General features: G+C 39.6%; 1 protein-coding gene across 5 annotated transcripts in view; it reads left to right on the top strand.

Moving 5' to 3' along the window:
* Nucleotides 1-20,603, top strand: part of Phkb (phosphorylase kinase regulatory subunit beta) — a 203,936-nt gene that overhangs the window by 53,869 nt on the left and 129,464 nt on the right. For all 5 annotated transcript variants that reach the window (XM_070011934.1, XM_070011937.1, XM_070011933.1 and 2 more), the window contains one exon: nucleotides 4,721-4,836. In XM_070011934.1, coding sequence (XP_069868035.1) covers nucleotides 4,721-4,836 — 116 coding nt within the window. The remainder of the gene's footprint in view (nucleotides 1-4,720; nucleotides 4,837-20,603) is intronic.

Below are 20,603 nucleotides of genomic sequence, written 5' to 3'. Positions count from 1 at the left end.
GTAATATTTTCACATTATCTGACCTTACATTTAGGTGTTTGCATTTTGAATTGATTTTGGTGCATTGAGATTCCACTTACCCCAGTTAGAGTGGTCATTAGCAAGAAAACTAACAATAACAAATGCTGTTGGTGGGAATGTAAACATGTTCAACCACTGTGGAAAGCAGTATGGAGTTTCTTAAAAGATTAAGCAGAGCCTCTGTATGACCCACCAGATCCACTTCTGGGTATTTTATCCAATAGACTACAAACAAGGCCACACTAAAGCTATCAGGCACAACCATGTGCCTGACAAGATATGGAATCATCCCAGATGCCCCTCAGTGGTAGAATGGATCAAGAAAATGTGATATATATATATGAAGAAATTCTTAAAATCCAGACATTACCTTAAGATTGTTCTTACTTTACAAAAGGCAGTGAATACCTTTGATTTTTTTAAAATAAAATCAAACTTTCAAGTGTTTTTATAGAAATGCTTTGTAATTTCTGATGGTTCTGTGATTTTAATGAATATTATATTTGTGTTTATATTTTCTCTCTTAAATTAGCAGTATTTTCTGGATAATTTTTTGTTATGGACTTTTATTTTTTGGTCTGAAATGGTAGTTTAGATGAACACTTCAGGCACCTGGATGGGTTGAAGCCAACAGAGGCTGAACACAGATGTTTCCTTCCCAGGCAACCTCTTGACAGAGGGTGAAAAATCAAAAAAATCACGCTACAGATCATAAGGAATCACAAGAGCCTGAGCATGAAGGAAAATCCTATTTTAAAATTTGTACTTTGTAGCTATAAAGAAAGACAGCCTAAAATGAAAGTAGTCAAGAAGAAATACTAAGTAGAAATCAGTTATATAGTATATCAATGTCTCACCAACTTAATATACATTATAAAAACTTCATTTAAACTTGGCATTTGGTTTTGGTCTGGTTTTTATTTCACTGAACTTCTGTTTACTTTTAAGGAACTTAATTGGGTTATTTGTAATGTCAGTTCTCTTATCTAATTCCTCCATTAATAGCTCCAATTTCTTATTTTAAAAGTTTTTTGTGTGATTTTTGAATTATAGTTGACATATAATGTGTATATTTTACAGGTATACTAACATAGTTTGATACATATGTACAATGTGTAATATTTACATCAGGGTTGCTAATAAATGTATCTATTACCTCAAATGTTTATCTTGTCTCTGATTTGTCATGATTTATCTTATTTCAGTATATCTTTGATTTTAAAAGCCACTTGGATTTTGTAGCCTGATATTACTCAAACTTCCTGTATCCAAATACCTCCTGTACTCCAAAATGTAGTTGTTTTGTTTGCATTTAACTCATTTTTGAAAATACTACAAATAATTAAATTAATATTTTAAAGATACCCTTAAGATATTCAGAAATACTGCAGACAAATTTTGGAGCTCAATTTAGTGGTTGTTTCAGATTAGAAATATTTTTCTATAATCTTAGTCCAAAAGTGGATTTCAAAGATATATGCCTTTAAGTTATCTCAAATGACAAATTGATAGGAGCAAGGAGGAAAAGGCTAATAATCCAAAATTATAGATGCAGGATTGAAATTATTACACAAAAATCATAGAAGTGCGTGTGGTCTTTCTTTTTATATTTGAGCAATCTCTTATTTCCTTAGAGGCCTGTTCTTACTAAAGCATAGTATTGTTTATATAGCAAATATTAGGAATTTGTTTCTTCAGAAAAATTACACAACTCCAATTCTTTATCTGCCTTTGCAAATAAATGAGGATGATTTTTATTTTGTTTGTGCTTTTAAAAAGGTAATACAGCCAGGTGCTGGTCACTCCCACTTACAATCCTAGCTAGTCAGGATGCTGAGACCTGAAGATCATGGTTCAGAGCCAGCAGTCAGGAAAGTCTATGAGACTCTTATCTAATAAACTACTCAAAAAAAGCAACAAGTAGTTCTGTGGCTCAATGCTAGGGCATTGGTATTGAGCAGTAAGAAGCTCAGGGACAGAGCCCAGGCCCAGAGTTCAAGCCCCAGGACTGGCATCAAAAAAAAAAAAAAAAAGGTCATACAGTTCATGCATATAATCCTAGCTGCTCAGAAAGTGAGATTAGGAGAATTGAAGTTTGAGACCAGGCCAGCGAAAAAGTTAATGAGACTGCTCCTCAGTCACACAATATCAATTTCTGAATTTGCTGATGAATGAGTTAAGAAAAAACTTTTTTCAGAGTTTATGCAATTTTACAGTGGCAATTAAATAATTGTGGGTGTGTATAGTAATCAGAGTTAAGGGAGAAATAAAATACGTGAAACCTGAAATTTGTAACTGTGGTCTTAGCTTTAAGAAACATTAAGAATTAATAGAACTTCCCTTCTTTTAAAATGGGGTTGAGGGAATATATCCACTGGAAATGGTCAAGACTAAGGCCATCAAGTCTTCAAATTGGAATCCAGGGCATCTGTGAGTAGGTGATGGACTAAAGGAGTCATGTGTGGACAGGATGGGCAGTGTGGAGGATTTGCATATCACTTGTGTACTTTTCAAGATTCATAAAACTATTTTGTCCAAAAAGTGATGTGAAAAATATTAGGCCTTGGCTGAGGGACTAATTGTAGGGTGTAAAAAAAAAGAGATAGTATCCAAATAGAACAAAGGTAGGTTAAATATTTAATTGGTCTTCCTTAATGGTTTCTTGATTGAAGAACATATCATCTAAAGATTTAGGAAGAGGTGATCCTGTGAACTGAGTACTTTCTTTATTTGGGGATGACAAGAGTGAAAGCCACACTGCATATCTATTTTGAGTATCTGCTTGTTTCAGGGTCCTTGCCCTAAGGGAGTTTGCATTGGAACTGGAGACATTTCACAAACTAGTAAATGATACTTAGTTTTCTCCATAGGACTTTTGAGTCCAGATAAGCCTTTCCAGCCTGTATTCTATTTACACAATCTAGCCAATTCCCTCTTACCTAGGCCTAGTCTAGGTCCTGACATACTCCTAAACAGTGAGAACAGCGATGAGAAAATAGAGGGAGTGGAAAAGAATGGCAAGTATATGAATGTGAGCAACTTATGAACAGAAAAGGAAGTGGGATTGTTGCAAGCTTTTAAGCTTGATGAATTGATACACTATGATATATCTCATTAGTGTGTTATAAAATCTAAATAATTATTAAGACTATAGAACTGATACCAATTCATTTGTGGGTTTTTGGTTTTGGTTTTGGTTTTTGGTAGGTTTTGCTGTTTGTTTGTTTGTTCATTTGTTTTTCCAGTATATACTAGGCAAGCTGCCCTGTACCACTCCAGCTGTAATAGCCAGGTTATACACTGACAGTTGCTTTTGATATAAGCAGTTGAACCAATATGAAGACCAATTCTCAAACCCTGTAGGATGCCATATGTGGTAGTACACATTTATAATTCTAGCATTTACAAGGCTGGGACAGCAGGGATCTCAAATTCAAGGTCAGTGGTAATAGCTATGTGAAAAATACAAGGCTAATCTAATTGGTACAGTAAGACCTTGTCTCCGAAAGAATGGATCAGGAAAATATTGTGTGTGTGTGTGTGTGTGTGTGTGTGTGTGTGTGTGTGTGTGTGTGTGTGTGTGTGTGTGTGTGTGTGTTGTGTGTGTGTGTGTGTGTGTACACCATGGGATATTACTCTATATGTACACCATGGAATTTTACTCATTCATTAAAAAGAATGATATTGTACTATTTGTAAAGAAATGGAAAGATGTGGAAAAAATTTTGTTAAGTAAGTCAGGCCCAGAGAGACAAAGGATGCGTGTTTCCCCTTAGATGTAGAGGCTAGATTTAGCTTATAAACTTAAAAGTAAATACATTGGGTGATATACAAATATATACACATTTGTTAACAAAATATAGTAGCTTCAAGGGAGATGTTAAATAGTATAATTGCCTAGAGAGCCAAAATCAGAGTTAAGCAAAATAACACACCAAAGAACAGATGATCAAAATGGGTAAGGTGGAGTCTAGGGGAACGTGGTAGACAAATGAAGAGAGGAAGAATACTGCCAAGAATCCAATGTGTGTCCTACAAAACTAAGAAGAGTAAAGGAAGGGGTGAGTTGTGATGGTGGAGTTAGGTGAGAATGTTGAAAGAGGTGACTTGATCACAATATATTGTATTCATAAACTGCTTTCTTAAATGGCTACTGCTTTGTACAACTATTTAAAGATAGAAAGCAAAAGAGAGAGAAAAGAAAAAAATAAGGGCTGGAAAGAAATCTTTGTGGTAAAACACTTGCCTAGCAAGTGTTTAAGGCCCCTTCCATAAGTAAATAAATGACAAAACAAAGCAAACAAAACCTCGAACCCCAATAACAAAATACCCTGCAGACCACACCTGTAGCCCACTTTAGGAAATGCAGGTGGTGCTGTTAAGTGCAGGTGGCTCATACCTATATGCCTAGTTACTCAGGAGACTGAAATCTGGGAATCTCAGTTCAAAGCCAATCCAGGCAGAAGTCTGTGATTCCCTCTTCAGAGTAATCAATCAAAAGCCAGTGTGGAGATATATCTTCAAGTAGTAGAGTCCAAATCAAGCAATCAAGTCACCCACTCTGCAAGTAAGCTTTACATCCCAAAATTCAATATAATCACAATTTCAACCAACATGTTAAAAATATGTTGAGAGGCAATTAGGCATTTGAATTTCAAATGGTATCTAATATCCTTATGTTTTGATTCTTTTCTTTCAGGTCTCTTTTATTCAAAACCTTGTATTTTGTGTAGAAAGAGTTTATCGGGTGCCTGACTTTGGTGTCTGGGAAAGAGGAAGCAAATATAATAATGGCAGCACAGAGCTACATTCCAGGTAATATTTTGATTTCTGAAAGTGTTTTGTTGTTGTTGTTGATGAAGTGTGTGGAATTTGAATATGAATAAAAAATCAAGCATAGGGTTGAAACTTGTTTCTGTGTTAATTTGTAACACAGTTTTTCTTCTTATTATGCAAATGGAAGTCACTTAAAATTAAGGCTTAAGTATTGTACTCAGAACCATAAATGGATGCTAGAAGGGACAAGTCCTTAGGTGTCAGTTTATGCTTTTCACCTTTCACCATAATCCATAGCTTGGCCTCTCTGCTCAGCAAATTAATTTCTCTTTCTTTTCTCTGCTGTTGTATACACACTGCATATCAGATTTCCTTCAGTGTATTGATTTCTATGTTTTATTTCTGATTTTGATTCTTACTACAGATTCTCATATTCTTCAATAAAACATAACATTCAGTTTCTCTGTAAGACTTGTGATCTACATGCTAACCCATAATATAGTGCTTGGATAAGCAATTATAGCTGGTGGCTGAAGGTAGTAATTTATTACCTTTTTGTATTCTAATTTTATGGCTAGGAGGTCATTTTTTAAAGTTTAGCAAGGATTTAATTAACAAATAGAATAAAAGTTAGAAAAATGGACCCTTTTTGTATTCTAATTTTATGGCAACATTTTTTTCTTGCTTAAGTTTACAAGGATCTATTTAGCAAATAGAAGTTAGAAAAAATAGGAAAACAAAGAGGACTTCCCACTTGACTTGCAGGAGATGAGAACAGAAAAACCTCAGAATGGTGATCCTATACCTGGCATATTTATGCCTCTCAGCTGGGGAAAATCCTACTTGAACCATTAGGCACATCACCTAAGAACCCCTAATCATTTGTTAAGTTCAGGCACTGAGACAAGGTATTGAGTGTGAGTCTTCTACCCAAAATCATGGATACAAGGGGTTGAGGATGAGTGTCATCATTAATAAAAACAAAGTGAGAAAGGGTCTAGGGTAGGTCTGTTATTACCCCAAAACACAGGGACAATTTCCTTTCATCAGTCATGCTATATATTTTCTTGTCTTCTTGCCCATTCAAGGAGAATTCAATTTCACATCTAAAAGAGGGAAAAGTAATAGAGGTGAGGTCTGCTATTTTTAAAGAAAAGTTTAGCTTTAGTTCTCAGTTCATTCTTCTATGGAGTCCGAGAATCGACGGGCAATGAGACCACACAGTTCACGATTGGAAATGTACAAAATTTTATTGCTCAGGAAAGTACTGTATATAAGATGACATTAGCCAGGCGCCAGTGGCTCATAATTAACTATATTCCTCCCCATGCCCCCCCTCCACCTGCCCCTCCTCCAAAGTTGTAAAGTTCATTTTCGACATAGCATCTTGTACATCTCATTGTTGCAATGGGTCCACCTGTATCCCTATTTAAACAATTTGTTTTTTCCCTTCCTCTCCCTAAATTATACCAACATCAAATACAGTGAAAACAGGGGTTATGCCATGGGTAGGGACATACAAAGCAAAAACCAATCACCTTATAAATATGTTAGAAGCAATAGCAAGAAAGAAAAAACCACTTGTGTCCTTATCTTGGAGTTCATTTTGCCTAACATCATCTTATCTGACCTTTTCTGCTTGTCTCAGAAGTATACTAGTTATTGCAAATAAGGGAAACCATGGGACCTGTTTCTTTGGGCCTGGATTACTTCACTTAATATAATTTTTTCCAAGTTTTTCTATTTCCTAATAAATGGGGCAATGTCATTCTTTCTGATGGAGGCACAGAATTCCATTGTGTATATATACCACATTTTCTTGATTCATTCATCTACTGAGGGGCATCTGGGTTCATTCCATATCTTAGCTATGGTAGATAATGCTGCAATAAACATAGTTGTGCTGTTAGCTATACTCTGGTCTTATTTGTGAGATACCACCTCACCCCAGTTAGAATGGCTATAATCAAAAACTCTAATAACAACAGATGCTGGAGGGGATGTGGACAGAAGGGAACCTTACTGCATTGTTGGGGCAAGTGTAAACTTGTCCCACCACTTTGGAAAGTAGTATGGAGGTTCCTCAAAAGACTCCACATAGAGCTCCCCTTTGACCCAGCAATCCCACTTTTGGCATTTACCCGAATGATCACAAACAGGACTTTACTGTCTATAATATTCTTAACAGGGAATCCCAATAACCCAATTGCTTTGTACATAGGACTCCAATATAAGGAAATAAAGAGAAACGAGAAAAAAAACTACAGAGGACATAGTAATACTATGTCTCTTAGTTTTTGGTACATGTGTTTTGTATGTAAGATTGTTTGATATGTGGAAGGGAATGGGAATCACAGAAACAGCAGGACACTGGATGGACCTATGTAACATTGATACTCACTTGACACTATGTGGGATAAGATCCTTACAACTTGGGGAAGAGGGAAATAGGGAAGAGTAAGTGGGAGATAATGAAGGATAGGGTAACAATGATTAAAAACAAATGTACTCATTACCTTACTTATGTAATTGTAACCCCCCTGCTCATCACCTTTTCGGTAATAAAGACTCCAATTTCATCTACTGAAACATGTTTAGCTATACAAAATTGAAATGGGCATAATGATGTGCATCTGATTCTGAGTTCTATGACCATGCCTCCACTAATACCACAGAGGCTTGGTTACTATAGCCATATAAGTCTTGTAATGGAATAGATTTATTCTTCCTATGTCATTCTTAGCTTCCCAAGTTGTTACACCTATTGTAATTCCTTTCATTTTCCATACCAATTTTACAATAATCTTTTCTGTGTGTGTAAAATATTTTGGGATTTTGTTGGGATTTGACATCTATTATATTGAGTCTTAGGTTCTATGAACACAATAGATCTATTAAATAAATACATCCCTAATTAAAGATCACTTTAATAGAATCCTTTGGGATTTCTTCACATAGATAATCATGTCATCTCCAAATGAGGCAGTTTTAGTTTTTTTGACCTATTAGGCTTCCTAGAACTTGCAGTATTATGTGAAGTAGCAGTTGTAAAGAACAGAGATTTGTACTTTCTCCCCAACTTTAGGAAAAAGAATTTAAGTCTTTCTTGACCATTAAATGTATGATTAACTATACAGTATCTGTTGGTCAAATAATTTCCCTTTATGCTATTTTTCTGAGAGTTTTTGTCATGATACATATTATGATTTTCTAGATGCTTTTCCCCAGTGGTCGATATAATCGTATGAATTTCCTTCTTTAGCCTGCTGATATGCAATTATACTAATTGAGCCTTTATTTTAGGGTTGTACCTAAAATAAATCCTACTTGTTCATTATAACTCATTTTAAATGCTATTGCATTTTGTTAATGCATATTTCAGGATTTGAAATTCTATATTCCAGAGGAATAATTTGGTCAACAGTTCTCTCTCTGAGTTCTTTGTCTTTTGATGTCCGAGTAATAGTACCTTCATAAAATGAATTATAAATGTTTGTCCTTTTGATGAATTCTGTAGAAATTGATGTTGTACTATGAGACTGACTTTCAACTTTCTCTTGAAGATCCACATATTTTAACACTACTTTTTGGCAAAGGAATGGGGAAAATACGTCACCTCATTACTGTCAAATATGCGTATAATTCTGAAGTTTTTCTTAAAATTTAAGATGGAGACTTCTCTTTAGTTCTGTCTTCCTTGTTGACCTCCAATGATACTTCTTTAGCCATGGAGAATAGAAATGTCTCATTATTGTATATTTGGCTTTTATTTATATGATTGGAGAAAAGTCATGTTCTTGACTCATTTATGTGACACATCACTGTAGGAAAAAGATTACTTATTGTAGAAGCCTAGGTTCTCCATGTAGTTTCTGCTGATACTAATGAATGTGAATTGGTGGGAGGGAATCATTTCTAATCATCTATTGGCTTCATCCTCATCCCTCTCTGGCATCACCATGGCTGAGTGAGAGTGGTTGAACATGATACCTTGTGGAATGTGTGAGAATCTTTTTATAGTAATGTTTCTCAGTGACTATCTAAAATTTTTGTATTGTACTAGGCTTCCTTTTTCCCAGTCCTTTTAGCTAGACAGAAGTGCTGTTACTGGTCATTTTTCTTTTTCTATGTACCTGCTGGTATTTCTCAGTTCTTTGTCTCTTGGTCTAGTATAAATGATGCAAATAGAAACCCAAGGAATTTAACACAATGTTGTTCCTAGAGTACTGAAGTTCATAGCTAACCCTACCTTCTCCAAACCTTTCTCAGCCTTTTTATGTTTGTTTTATATGTAATGTACAAGATTTTTAGTTGTACTTTATGAGAATAGGGAAAATTATGCCCATTTTTTCCCCCATACATGTATATTTACATAAAGTCTGTTTGGGAGCACTTCATATAAGCAGCCATTAAAAATGTACATACAAGGGCTGAAACATTATCTGATAGATTCTTTGTTTTGGCATTTGTTTGCTGTGATTCTAGCCCGTGGATTCACTCCAAAGGTTTTCGGCTTGGGGTGATCTTCACAACACCCCTTTCCACTCCTCAGCAGTGAACATGTAGAATCTGAGACAGGTTTGCCCTTTTGATGGATGCTCTTCTCCTTTTTCTGTCTTAGACAGTCTGGTATTATTACATCCCTTTACCCAAACACTCCACATTCTTTTCTGTAGTATGTCTGTGGCTTAGTGTAATACCTGAAGCCCCCTCTTACATGCATTCATACACACTTTGGTCTGGATGCTATCAGCTACAGATTGAAAAGGAGATCTCCTGAACTTTTCCTGTCCACGCTGTCATGAGACTGTGATACTTCTGTTCTCAGTCCCTAAGTAGCCCTGATTATAGGCATGAGTCAACCACATATTTACTTTTATATATGATACTTACTGCTCATTTTATTGTGTACTTGTGTGTATATTTGGAAGATGGACTTATTCCCTTAATTAGATGTTTAGGTTAAACAAAATTGTTGTTCTTTTCATACTGGAGTGTGGACCTCAGGGCCTTATGTTTGCTAGACAGTACATAACCTGCTAAGGTATACCTCAATCCTTTGTGCTTAGTTATTTTTCAGCTAGGGCCTCACATTTCTCCAAGGCTGGACAGAACCATTAGTCACATCATTGGAATCATCTGCACATGTGTCTAGCCTGGCATTGAAGTCCCACTCTTGGTCTTTGTAGCTGTGTTTACAGGAATGAGCCACCATGCCTGGCTTAGGCAAAGCTTTTAAAAGGTATTGTTACTTTCATTGTAAGGTTTCAACATGGTTATCTTATGATGATTATAAACTCTGATTGATAGCTTTAGATTTCCTCATTTAAAATTTAAATCTACTACATTTGGGGAAATCTTTCAATAAGCTATTCTTGATGAAAAGATTGGAAACCATTTTATTTGGTGCTTATGACTATGTTTTGAATTAGTGTATATACAGATTTTTGCCATTTCTTTAAAAGTTATCTGTCGGAGGGGGGACCAAGATGGCGACAGGGCAATAGGGAAATGCCACAGCTCTCCCCAACCAAAAAGAGAGTTTGAGTTCCAACGCTTAATCTCCCCAAGAGACCAACAACAACAAAAAGATGAACACTCAGAGAAAAACAGGAGGTGGAAAATAACAAAAAAGAAAGAGAGGAATAGAATTTCAGAACAGAGAAGAGCGAAGACCTCTCCCTAACTTTCACTGGCCACGCGGCAGCGCGCCAAGCCGCAGCCACCCGGCCCGGCGGGGGCTGCTGGAGCCGTAGAGACACAGGGGCCGGCCTGCAGATCACCTGCACAGAAGCCACTTGAGTTACCAATTTGCAGACCCACTGATCACCACAAACAGAGAAACCTACCAGCCAGGAGTCTCCACGAAGATCCCCATCCCCACCCCTCACTCTCCCACCTGAGCAGAGAGGCTCCATCCTGCCAAAGCCATCCAGCACCGGCAGCGCGACACAGGGAGCTGTCTGCAGACACCCCATGCAGAAGCCGCCTGAGGTACAGGTGTCAGACCCGTCCATTGCGACAACCCGGCCAGGGCCGCCAGGGTGCCTGAGACACAAGGGGCTGCCTGCAGATCACCCACGCAGAAGCCGCCTAAGGCACCAGTGTCAGACCCGCCGAAAACAATGATCCGGCGGGGGCCGCCAGGGTCCCAGAGGCACAGGGGGCTGCCTGCAGATCACCCGCGCAGAAGGTGCCTAGCGTGGACACTGGACCTGACAGCTTCGACAGTGGCAGAGACAGAAAAGAATCACACAGAGCCACCACCGCCCAGCCCAGCCCGCAACCACCCCAACTGAACTCGGATTGCAACAGCAACTGACGACCTACACCACACAGAAACAACCAGCTCCAGGGTGAGTACCCCACAGGCGACCGTGTATCCCTCAAGGGAGAGCAGAACTGGAGGGAATCCCCAGTCTCTGACCCAGACTCCCTACCCCAACACCTGGACCACGGGACCCACTAAAACTGGGAACTGTTCGAGAGCTCCACCAGCCCATTGGAGCACACTCCATTGGCCAGGCTAGAGCAAGAGTGCCCCTGGAAGGGAGCTTAAATGCCCAAGCCAGGAACAGCGCCCCTGGGTCAAGACAACCAACAATAGAAGAAATTTGAACTGTGTACCCCAGGCTGCATAACCTAGGTGGTATACACAGCAGCACAGGCTCAAGGAGCGCGCTCCAGGCGGGGGCCGCAACCAGGCCTAGGGATCTGGCGCCTGAACAACACAACCAACTCCTCCCAACTGGAGTCGAAAGCTGAGCATACACCTAAGCAGAGGGGAGAAAAACAGGGAACTGAACCCCCTGTGAAGCACGCCTATGACAACAAAAGACCTGGAGGCTCAGGACAAGAGAAGCCCAAACCCCACCAAAACTCCACCCATATATTCTAGGCTGGGAATTGGGCAACACAGGCCACCAGCACCTGATAGTAGGCAGGAGCTCAGGCTGATAAGGCGGATCAGAAGTAGAGAGATATTCTTGGATGCATGAGGCCCTGGATCTGATTCCTCAGCATCACAAAAGCAAAAAGGGTCAGAAGTGGTGCTGTGGCTCAAATGGTAGGGTGCCAGCCTTGAGCTGAAGAGCTGAGGGACAGCACCCAAACCTAGAGTTCAGGCCCACAACCAGCCCAAAACAAACAAACAAAAAAACATCAGGAGCCCATAGCAGACTCCAGCATCTGGGAGAGTGCATCCAGAGCATCTGATCTTGCCAAGAGCACCCATAGGAGCAAACACGAGCAGTGCAGGCTGCTAAACCCTTCCAAAGGCGGGAATTGCCAGGGATCTAAAGCAGAGAGCCGAGAATCCTAAGTAGGTCAGTCCAACAGCTGGAGGTAGGCCCCCAACAGAACCCAGATCAGCCACAGACTCTCTCTACCAATACAGAATCAGCAACCAACCAAAGACAGACACACCAAAACAAAATTGCAGATTAGTCTCCTGAACCCCCATGCGAAAATCACAGAGAACAATTACAAGGTTTATCACCACCCAGGATAGCAAGCTATCCTCAATAGCCAGCAGCCACGCAGGGGAGAGCACAGTGGGAGCAAAGCAGGAATGGAAGACAAAAGCTACATCCAAGGGTTGCTGGAGGCAATGACTCAAGAAATAAAGCAAGAAATAGATCAGAAATTGAAAGAGCACAAGGATGAACTATCAAAAGAGATACAGGATATCAAAGAAGAGATGCATGCAAAAATAGAAGCTGCACAAACCTCAGTAAGAAGTGAGATAAATGCCAAATTAGAGGTAATACATACTGATCTCACGGAGAACCAACATTGAATCCATAAAGGTATCCATTTCCTCCATGCAAACCACAATAGAAGCCACGGTCAACAGAGTGAACGAAATGGAAGGTAGAGTGTAAGATACAGAAGACAGAATACACCAACTGGACCAAAAAGTGACAGATATGGAAAAATCACTCAAATTAAGCCAAAGGGAAATTCAAGAGCAAGCAGATAATGCTAAGAAATTTAACCTTCGTATAATTGGAGTGGATGAAGGTGAGGAATTTCAGAGCAAGGGAATGCAACACCTATTCAACAAGATAATCGGTGAAAATTTTCCCCACCTCAAAAAAGAAAATCTTACCTACATAACAGAAGCATATAGAACACCCAACAAGCAAGATCCCAGGAGAAACACTTTGGGACACATTATAGTAAAAATGATAGATCTGAATAATAAGGAAACAATCTTACATGCAGCAAAAATGAAGAAGGAACTATACTACAATGGGAAAAAAATTAGAATCACTGCAGATCTCTCCACACAAACAGTGAACACAAGAAAGGCCTGGGAAAGTACCATCTGAGCCCTGAGAGCCAATAACTGCCAACCCAGATGATATACCCGGCAAAGTTAGTATTCACATTCGATGGAGAACAGAAAATTTTTAATAGCAAAGAAAAACTAAATGAATACATAAACATTAAGCCAGCATTACAAAGAATTCTAAGAGGGGGAACACAACCTGAAGAAAGCAGCCAGGAACTGGGACCTACCCCAGACAGGCATTAATCAAAGTCTAACTGAGCAAGCACAGGAGGAAATGAAAGAAGAAAAACTTAGGAAAACGGAATGACAGGGACAACAATGCATCTCTCTATACTTTCTCTTAATATTAATGGGCTTAATTCGCCAATCAAAAGAAAACGAACTGCAGACTGGATCAGAAAACAAGACCCATCCATCTGTTGCCTTCAGGAGACCCACCTCTCAGCCAAACATACAAACAAATTCAGAGTAAAGGGTTGGAAAAGGATCTACCAATCAAATGCCCCCAGTAAGAAAGCAGGTGTAGCTATCCTTATATCCGACAAAATAAACTTTTCATTAAAATCAGTACAGAAGGGGCTGGGGGTTTAGCCCAGTGGAAGGGCACCCGCCTGGTGTGCGCAAGGCCCTGGGTTCGGTTCTCAGCCCTAGGGAAAAAAAAGACAATCAGTACAGAAAGACAAGGACGGACACTACATATTAATACAGGGAACATATTAATACAGAAGAGGATATAACCATCATCAACTTATATGCCCCAAATATTGGTTCGCAGAGATATGTTAAACAAATGCTCTCAAACTTACAGAATAAAATAGATCACAATACTATAATACTAGGAGACTTTAACACACCACTCTCACCAAAGGACAGGTCTACCAACCAGAGGATTGGCAAAGAAGCTTCCGAATTAAGTGAGGCCATACTTCAAGCGGAATTCACTGACATCTACCGAGTATTTCAACCTAAAACAACACAGTACACATTCTTCTCAGCAGCTCATGGAACTTTCTCCAAAATAGACCATATCATAGTTCATGCAAGGAACTTAAGCAAATACAAAGGGATGGACATAATCCCCTGTATCCTAACCGACCACAGTGGAATCAAGCTAGTTCTCAATAACAAAGCATACCACAGAAATTTCTCTAATACATGGAAATTGAACAGCACACTCCTTAGCAATGCCTGAGTAATGGAAGAGATCAGAGAAGAAATAAAGCATTTCCTACAACTCAATGAAAATGAAAACACCTCACAAAGAAACTTGTGGGACACTGCAAAAGCAGTCCTGAAGGCCAAATTTATTACCCTCAGTGCCCACATCAAGAGAATGGAGACAGACCAAATAAATAATCTCATGTTGCAATTATAACAGCTAGATAAAGAAGAAAAAAAGGAACCTAAAGTTACTAGATGAAGCCAGAGAACCAAATTAAGAGCAGAGATTAACCAATTAGAAAATCAGAAAATTATAGCCAAAATAAACCAAACACAAGGCTGGTTATTTGAGAAAATAAACAAAATTGATGGCCCGTTGGCAAGATTAATTAAAAAAAGAAGAGAGGAAACCCATATTAACAGGATTAGGGATGCCACGGGAAAAATCACAACACGTACCCAAGATATCCAAACAATTCTAACGGACTACTTTCAAAAGTTATACTCTCTAAAGGAAGAAAACCTGGCAGAAATGGATGCATTTTTAGAGATATACAAGTTCCTCAAACTGAACAAAGAAGTAAACCAATTAAATAAGCCAATATCCTACAACGAGATACAGGAAGCTATCAAAAGTCTTCCAACAAAACAAAAAGCCCAGGACCAGATGGATTCACAGCAGAATTCTATAAGACCTTTAAAGAAGAACTAATACCCATATTCCTCAAACTCTTCAGAGAAACAGAGAAGGAGGGAGCTATCCCAAACTCATTCTACGAAACCAATACCAACTCATCCCCAAACCAGGCAAAGACCAACCAAAAAGGAGAATTACAGGCCAATTTCCTTGATGAACACAGATGCAAAGATCCTTAACAAGATTCTAGCTAACAGAATCCAGAAACACATAAAAAAAATCATATACTATGACCAGGTAGGCTTCATCCCAGAGATGCAGGGATGGTTTAACATATGTAAGTCAATAAATGTAATCCAACACATCAACAGAGCCAAGGTCAAGAATCACATGATTATCGCCACAGATGCAGAAAAGGCCTTTGATAAAATTCAACACTCATTCATGCTAAAAGCTCTGGAGAAAATAGGAATAGAAGGAACATTTCTAAAAACAATGAAAGCCGTTTATGACAGACCAATAGCCAATATTATACTTAATGGGGAAAAGCTACAACCAATTCTCCTAAAATGAGGAACAAGGCAAGGATGCCCGCTGTGTCTACTCTTCAATATAGTCCGGGAACCCTTACCCAGGGCAATAAGGCAAGAAAAAGACATTAAAGGGATCCACATAGGGAAAGAAGAAGTTAAACTATCCCTTTTTGTAGACGACATGATACTATACCTTCACGATCCCAAAAACTCCATCCCCAAACTCTTAGAAACCATAAATCACTTCAATAAAGTAGCAGGATACAAAATAAACCCATAAAAATCAGTTGCCTTCCTGTACACTGACAATGTACAAGAAGAGAGGGAAATAAAGGGAACAACTCCATTCACAATAACCTCCCAAAAAATAAAATAATTAGGAATTAACCTAACCAAAGATGTAAAAAACTATGTAATGAAAACTATAAAAAGTTAAAGAAAGAAATTGCAGAAGACACGAGGAAATGGAAAGACCTCCCATGCTCTTGGATAGGCCGATTTAATATAGTAAAGATGGTAATACTTCCAAAATTAATACACAAATTCAGTGCAGTTCCTATTAAAATCCCAATGACGTACATCACTGAAATACAGAAAACAGTCCAAAAATTCTTATGAAACAACAAAAGACCTAGAATAGCCAAAACAATTCTAGGGGATAAAGACAATATGGGAGGGCTATCCATGCCGAACTTCAAACTCTATTATAGAGCTATAATAACGACCACAGCATGGTACTAGCAAAAGAACAGACCCGAAGACCAATGGAACAGAATAGAAGATCCAGAAATAAATCCACAGGCCTGCAGCCAGCTGATATTTGACAAAGGAGCCAAAGACATACAATGGAAGAAACACAGCCTCTTCAACCACTGGTGCTGCGAAAACTGGGTTGGCCACATGCAGAAAACTAAAAGTGGACCCCAGCCTATCACCATACATCAACATCAACTCAAAATGGATTAAAGACCTTAACATTAAACCTGAATCTCTGAAACTATTGCATGACAGAGTAGGAGAGACACTTGAACTAATAGGCACGGGAAGGAACTTCCCAGGGTCACAAAAAATTGGAGAGAGACTCGACAAATGGGACTACCTTAAAATAAAAAGCTTCTGCACAGCTAAATCTGTTGCAACCAAGGTAGAAAGACAACCAACTAATTGGGAAAAAATATTTACCAGCAATATATCAGACAAGGGGTTAACATCCTGTATATACAGGGAACTCAAGAAACTAATCCCTCCCAAACCTAACAAACAAATTACTAAATAGACAAGGGAACTAAAGAGGGACTTCTCAAATGAAAAAATAAAAATGGCAAAGAAACACATGAGGAAATGTTCATCATCCCTGGTGGTGAAGGAAAAGCAAATAAAGACAACCCTGAGATACCACCTTACCCCAGTCAGAATGTCCCACATCCGCAAATCAGCCAACGACAAATGCTGGAGGGGATGTGGAGAAAGAGGAACCTTATTACAATGTTGGTGGGAATGTACATTTATACAACCACTTTGGAATGCAGTCTGGAGGGTCCTTAGAAAGCTAAAGATTGACCTCCCTTACAACCCAGTCATACCACTTCTAGGCATCTATCCTGAACAACAGGAACCAATATACAAGGACACGTGCACCTCCATGTTTATTGCAGCACTGTTTACAATAGCTAGGATATGAAACAACCCTGATGCCCAATCACGGATGAATGGATCCAAAAATTGTGGTATCTATACACAATGGAATATTATGCAGCCATTAGAAATGACAAAATAATGGCATTTGCAGGGAAATGGATGGAGCTAGAGGAATCATGTTGAGCGAGGTAAGCCAAGAGCAAAGAGACAAACGGTACATGGTCTCCCTGATAAGTGGATGCTAACTAACAGGACTTAAGAAACAAAGAACTCCCACTCATCTGGCAGAACCACTACTAAATATTCCCATGCTGCTGATCACATGTATGGTGTATAACGTGTACACCGTTATATGTTATAGACTGTGATAGACAATTTGCTCCAGGAAAGTTAGAATGAACTTGTGACTTTAAATGAGCATCATTATTCCACAATACTGTGAAATTTGGGAAATTATGTAATCACAATCAAAAAAAAAAAAAAAGAACCTCGGGAAAGGTAGGGAGGGAAGGGATGGTAGGGGGAAAACAATGGAGGGGGTAAGAATGCTCAATGGGAAGTATACTCATTACCTTACTCATGTAACTGTAACCCTCTGTATACTATCTTTACAATAAAAAAAAAAAAGAAAGAAAAGAAACGTCCTGCTAACTTCCCCTCCCCCCCACAAAAAAAAAGCATTTTAGGCTGGGTGCTGGTGGCTCATGCCTGTCATCCTAGCTACTCAGGAGGCTGAGATCTGAGGATCACAGTTCAAAGCCAGCCCGGGCAGGAAACTCAGTGAGACATTTTTTGGGGGCCAGTCGTGGAGCCTGAACTCTGGGCCTGGGCACTGTCCCTCAGCTTTTCAGCTCAAAGCTAGCGCTTTACCACTTGAGCCACAGTGCCACTCTGGCTTTTTCCTTTTTGCTGACGTGGTGCTGAGGAATTGAACTCAGGGCCTCATGCATGGAAGGGCAAACACTCTACCACTGAGCCACATTCCCAGCCCTCTGTGAGACTCTTACCTCCAATAAACCACTCAGGAAACCAAAAAAAACCAAAAAGCATTTTAGGGTGAGGTCTGGGCACAGGCTGTGTGATAGGTTTCAGGCCCTGGGTTTCATTCTTATGAGTGAAGTTATAAGCTGCCAAGTGCATACAATTGGTATCTTAATACACAACTGTTTACAGTTTTGGTGAGTTGCTTTTTTATGTAGCAAAGAAAAAGAGGCCTATATTGCCGAAACAGTCATTTCCATACCTCTGCCACAGTCTTCCTTTTTTTGGGGGGTGTGGGGGTCTGGTCGTGGGGCCTGGGCACTGTCCCTCAGCTCCTCAGCTCAAGGCTAGCTCTCTACCACTTGAGCCTCAGTGCTGCTTCCAGCTTTTTTTTCTTTTTGTTTATGTGGTGCTGATGAATCAAACCCAGGGCCTCAGGCATGCAAGGCAAGTGCTCTACCACTGAGCCACCTTCCCAGACCCTTTCTTTTTTAAATGTTTTTTATTTTGAAAATACCATACAGAGGGATTAAAATCACATGAGCAAGGTAATGAGTGCATTTCTTTTCAAGCATTATTGCCTCCTCCTTTGTTTTCCCCCTACCATCCCTTACCTCCCATCTCCACAACTACATCCTCCCCTGCCCCTCACTCCCGCACAGTCCTTTCTTCAGACCTCTAAGGAAAAGCTCAGCATGAGCTTTTCACCACGAGAATCCCATTTTTTCAAGGCAAATAAATAGGTAAGAATAAATTCCTCAGTCTGTCTGAAAGCATTGTCATTATTCATTTCTGAAGGACCCATATACTGGTCATTCTACTGTTGACAAGATTTGAGGTTTGGTAATTAGTGTATTTAAGGCTGAATCTGTTGAGCTACACACACACACACCCCTCTCTTTGGGCTCCCTTGGTTTTGTTTTGTTTTGATTGTTTGGGTTTTTTTTTGGTCGGTCATTGGTCTTGACCTCAGAGCCAGAGCTCTGTCTTAGAGTAGTTTGCTCAAGGCCAGCAGTCTTCCAATGTGACACACAGTGACACTTCTCATTCTCAGATGGCAAACTGGACAAGAGTCCCCTGGCTTTTCCTGCCTGGGATGGCTGGAACAGTGACTGTCAGCTGGTCAGTCTCCTAACTTGCTAGGATTACATGCTTGAGCCATGGATCCCCTTGTTGTTGTTGTTGTTGTTGTTGTTGTTTTTGGTCTGTCTTGGGGCTTGAACTTTGGGCCTGGGCGCTATCCCTGGGCTCTTCAGCTCAAGGTTACTGCTCTACACCTTGAGCCACAGAGCCATTTCTGGTTTTCAAGTGGTTTATTGGAGTTAAGAGTCTCAGGACTTCACTGCCTGGCCTGGCTTTGAACAGTGATCCACATATCTCAGCCTCCTAAGTAGCTAGGATTATAGGCGTGAGCCACCAGCACCTTTGTTTTTGATGAGGAAACTAATACGCTTCTAGGAAAGCCTGAAGGATTACCTTTGGGTCAGCTAGGTAGAAAAATGTTCATAATGAACCTGAATATGTTCTAAATGGCATATCATGTGTGTCTGGCCTTCATCTGGACTGAATGAAAAGTAACATGCTCAAAATAGCCCATATGTGGTCATTCTAGAAGAGCAATGACAATATGAAAGCAGAAACAATATGCATAATGCAGAACAGGACCGGTGTAGGTTTTGGTGAAGTGTTTGACCTCAGGCTTCTCTTCTGACACTAATCTAGCCTTCAGTCATTTGAATTTGTGCTGGTGACTTTTGAGAAAGGGACTTGCTTTTGTCATAACAGAGCCTTAATACCATCCTCTTTTTCACTTTTCAGCTTAGCTGGGATGAGAGGCATGTACCACAATGCCAGCTTCTTCCCTTGCCATGAACTCTCATGAACTATTTTGCCCAAAACCGATTCCAACTGTTATCTTTCCAATTCTAACCCTACAAGCAGCCAGAATTATACATATGAGCATCCACACTCTGATTAGATTGCAATTAACAGAAATATTCTATATCAATCTATACAACCAACTAAGAAATTTTGAATTACTGCACCCAAATTATAATGAACTCAAAGTGTCTTGCAAGCTTCAGGTTAAGGCCTGGCATCCTAGCTAAGCAGGTTGCCTTTGTAGGCAATCTGGACTGGAAATTCCTGAGCCCATAATCTCCCAAGAACCATCAAGAAGATAGAATTTGGACTGTGGCCCAACTGGTAGAGCACCAACTTTGAGTGTAAAAGCTAAGGGACAGTGCCCAGGCCCTGAGTGAAAGGTCAATCCAGGCACACACTTCTACTTAGAAGTGCCTTCTAGGCTGGTAACTTGGTGTCTCTGACATCACAGACATCACTATGAGGTCATAACCCTGGCTGTATATATAGGGGTCGGTGCCGGGTGGACTCTCTGTAGGTAGTTTGAAGGTTGGAGTTTAGTTGGGTGGTTGCGTGGTGATTTCTCGGGTTTTGGATTTGGTTTGTTGATTTGGCTTCGGTTTTCGGTTCTTTGGATTGGGATTGTGAATTGGCTTTGACGTTTGGACTTTTGGTTTATTTTTTTGCCTTTTTTGTT

The sequence above is a fragment of the Dipodomys merriami genome, unplaced genomic scaffold (genome assembly GCF_024711535.1).
Source record: "Dipodomys merriami isolate MVZ:Mamm:240054 unplaced genomic scaffold, mDipMer1.0.p SCAF_85, whole genome shotgun sequence".
NCBI lineage: Eukaryota > Metazoa > Chordata > Mammalia > Rodentia > Heteromyidae > Dipodomys > Dipodomys merriami.
The sequence above is the reverse complement of the archived record's forward strand: the minus strand, read 5'-3'. Positions and strand labels throughout refer to the sequence as shown.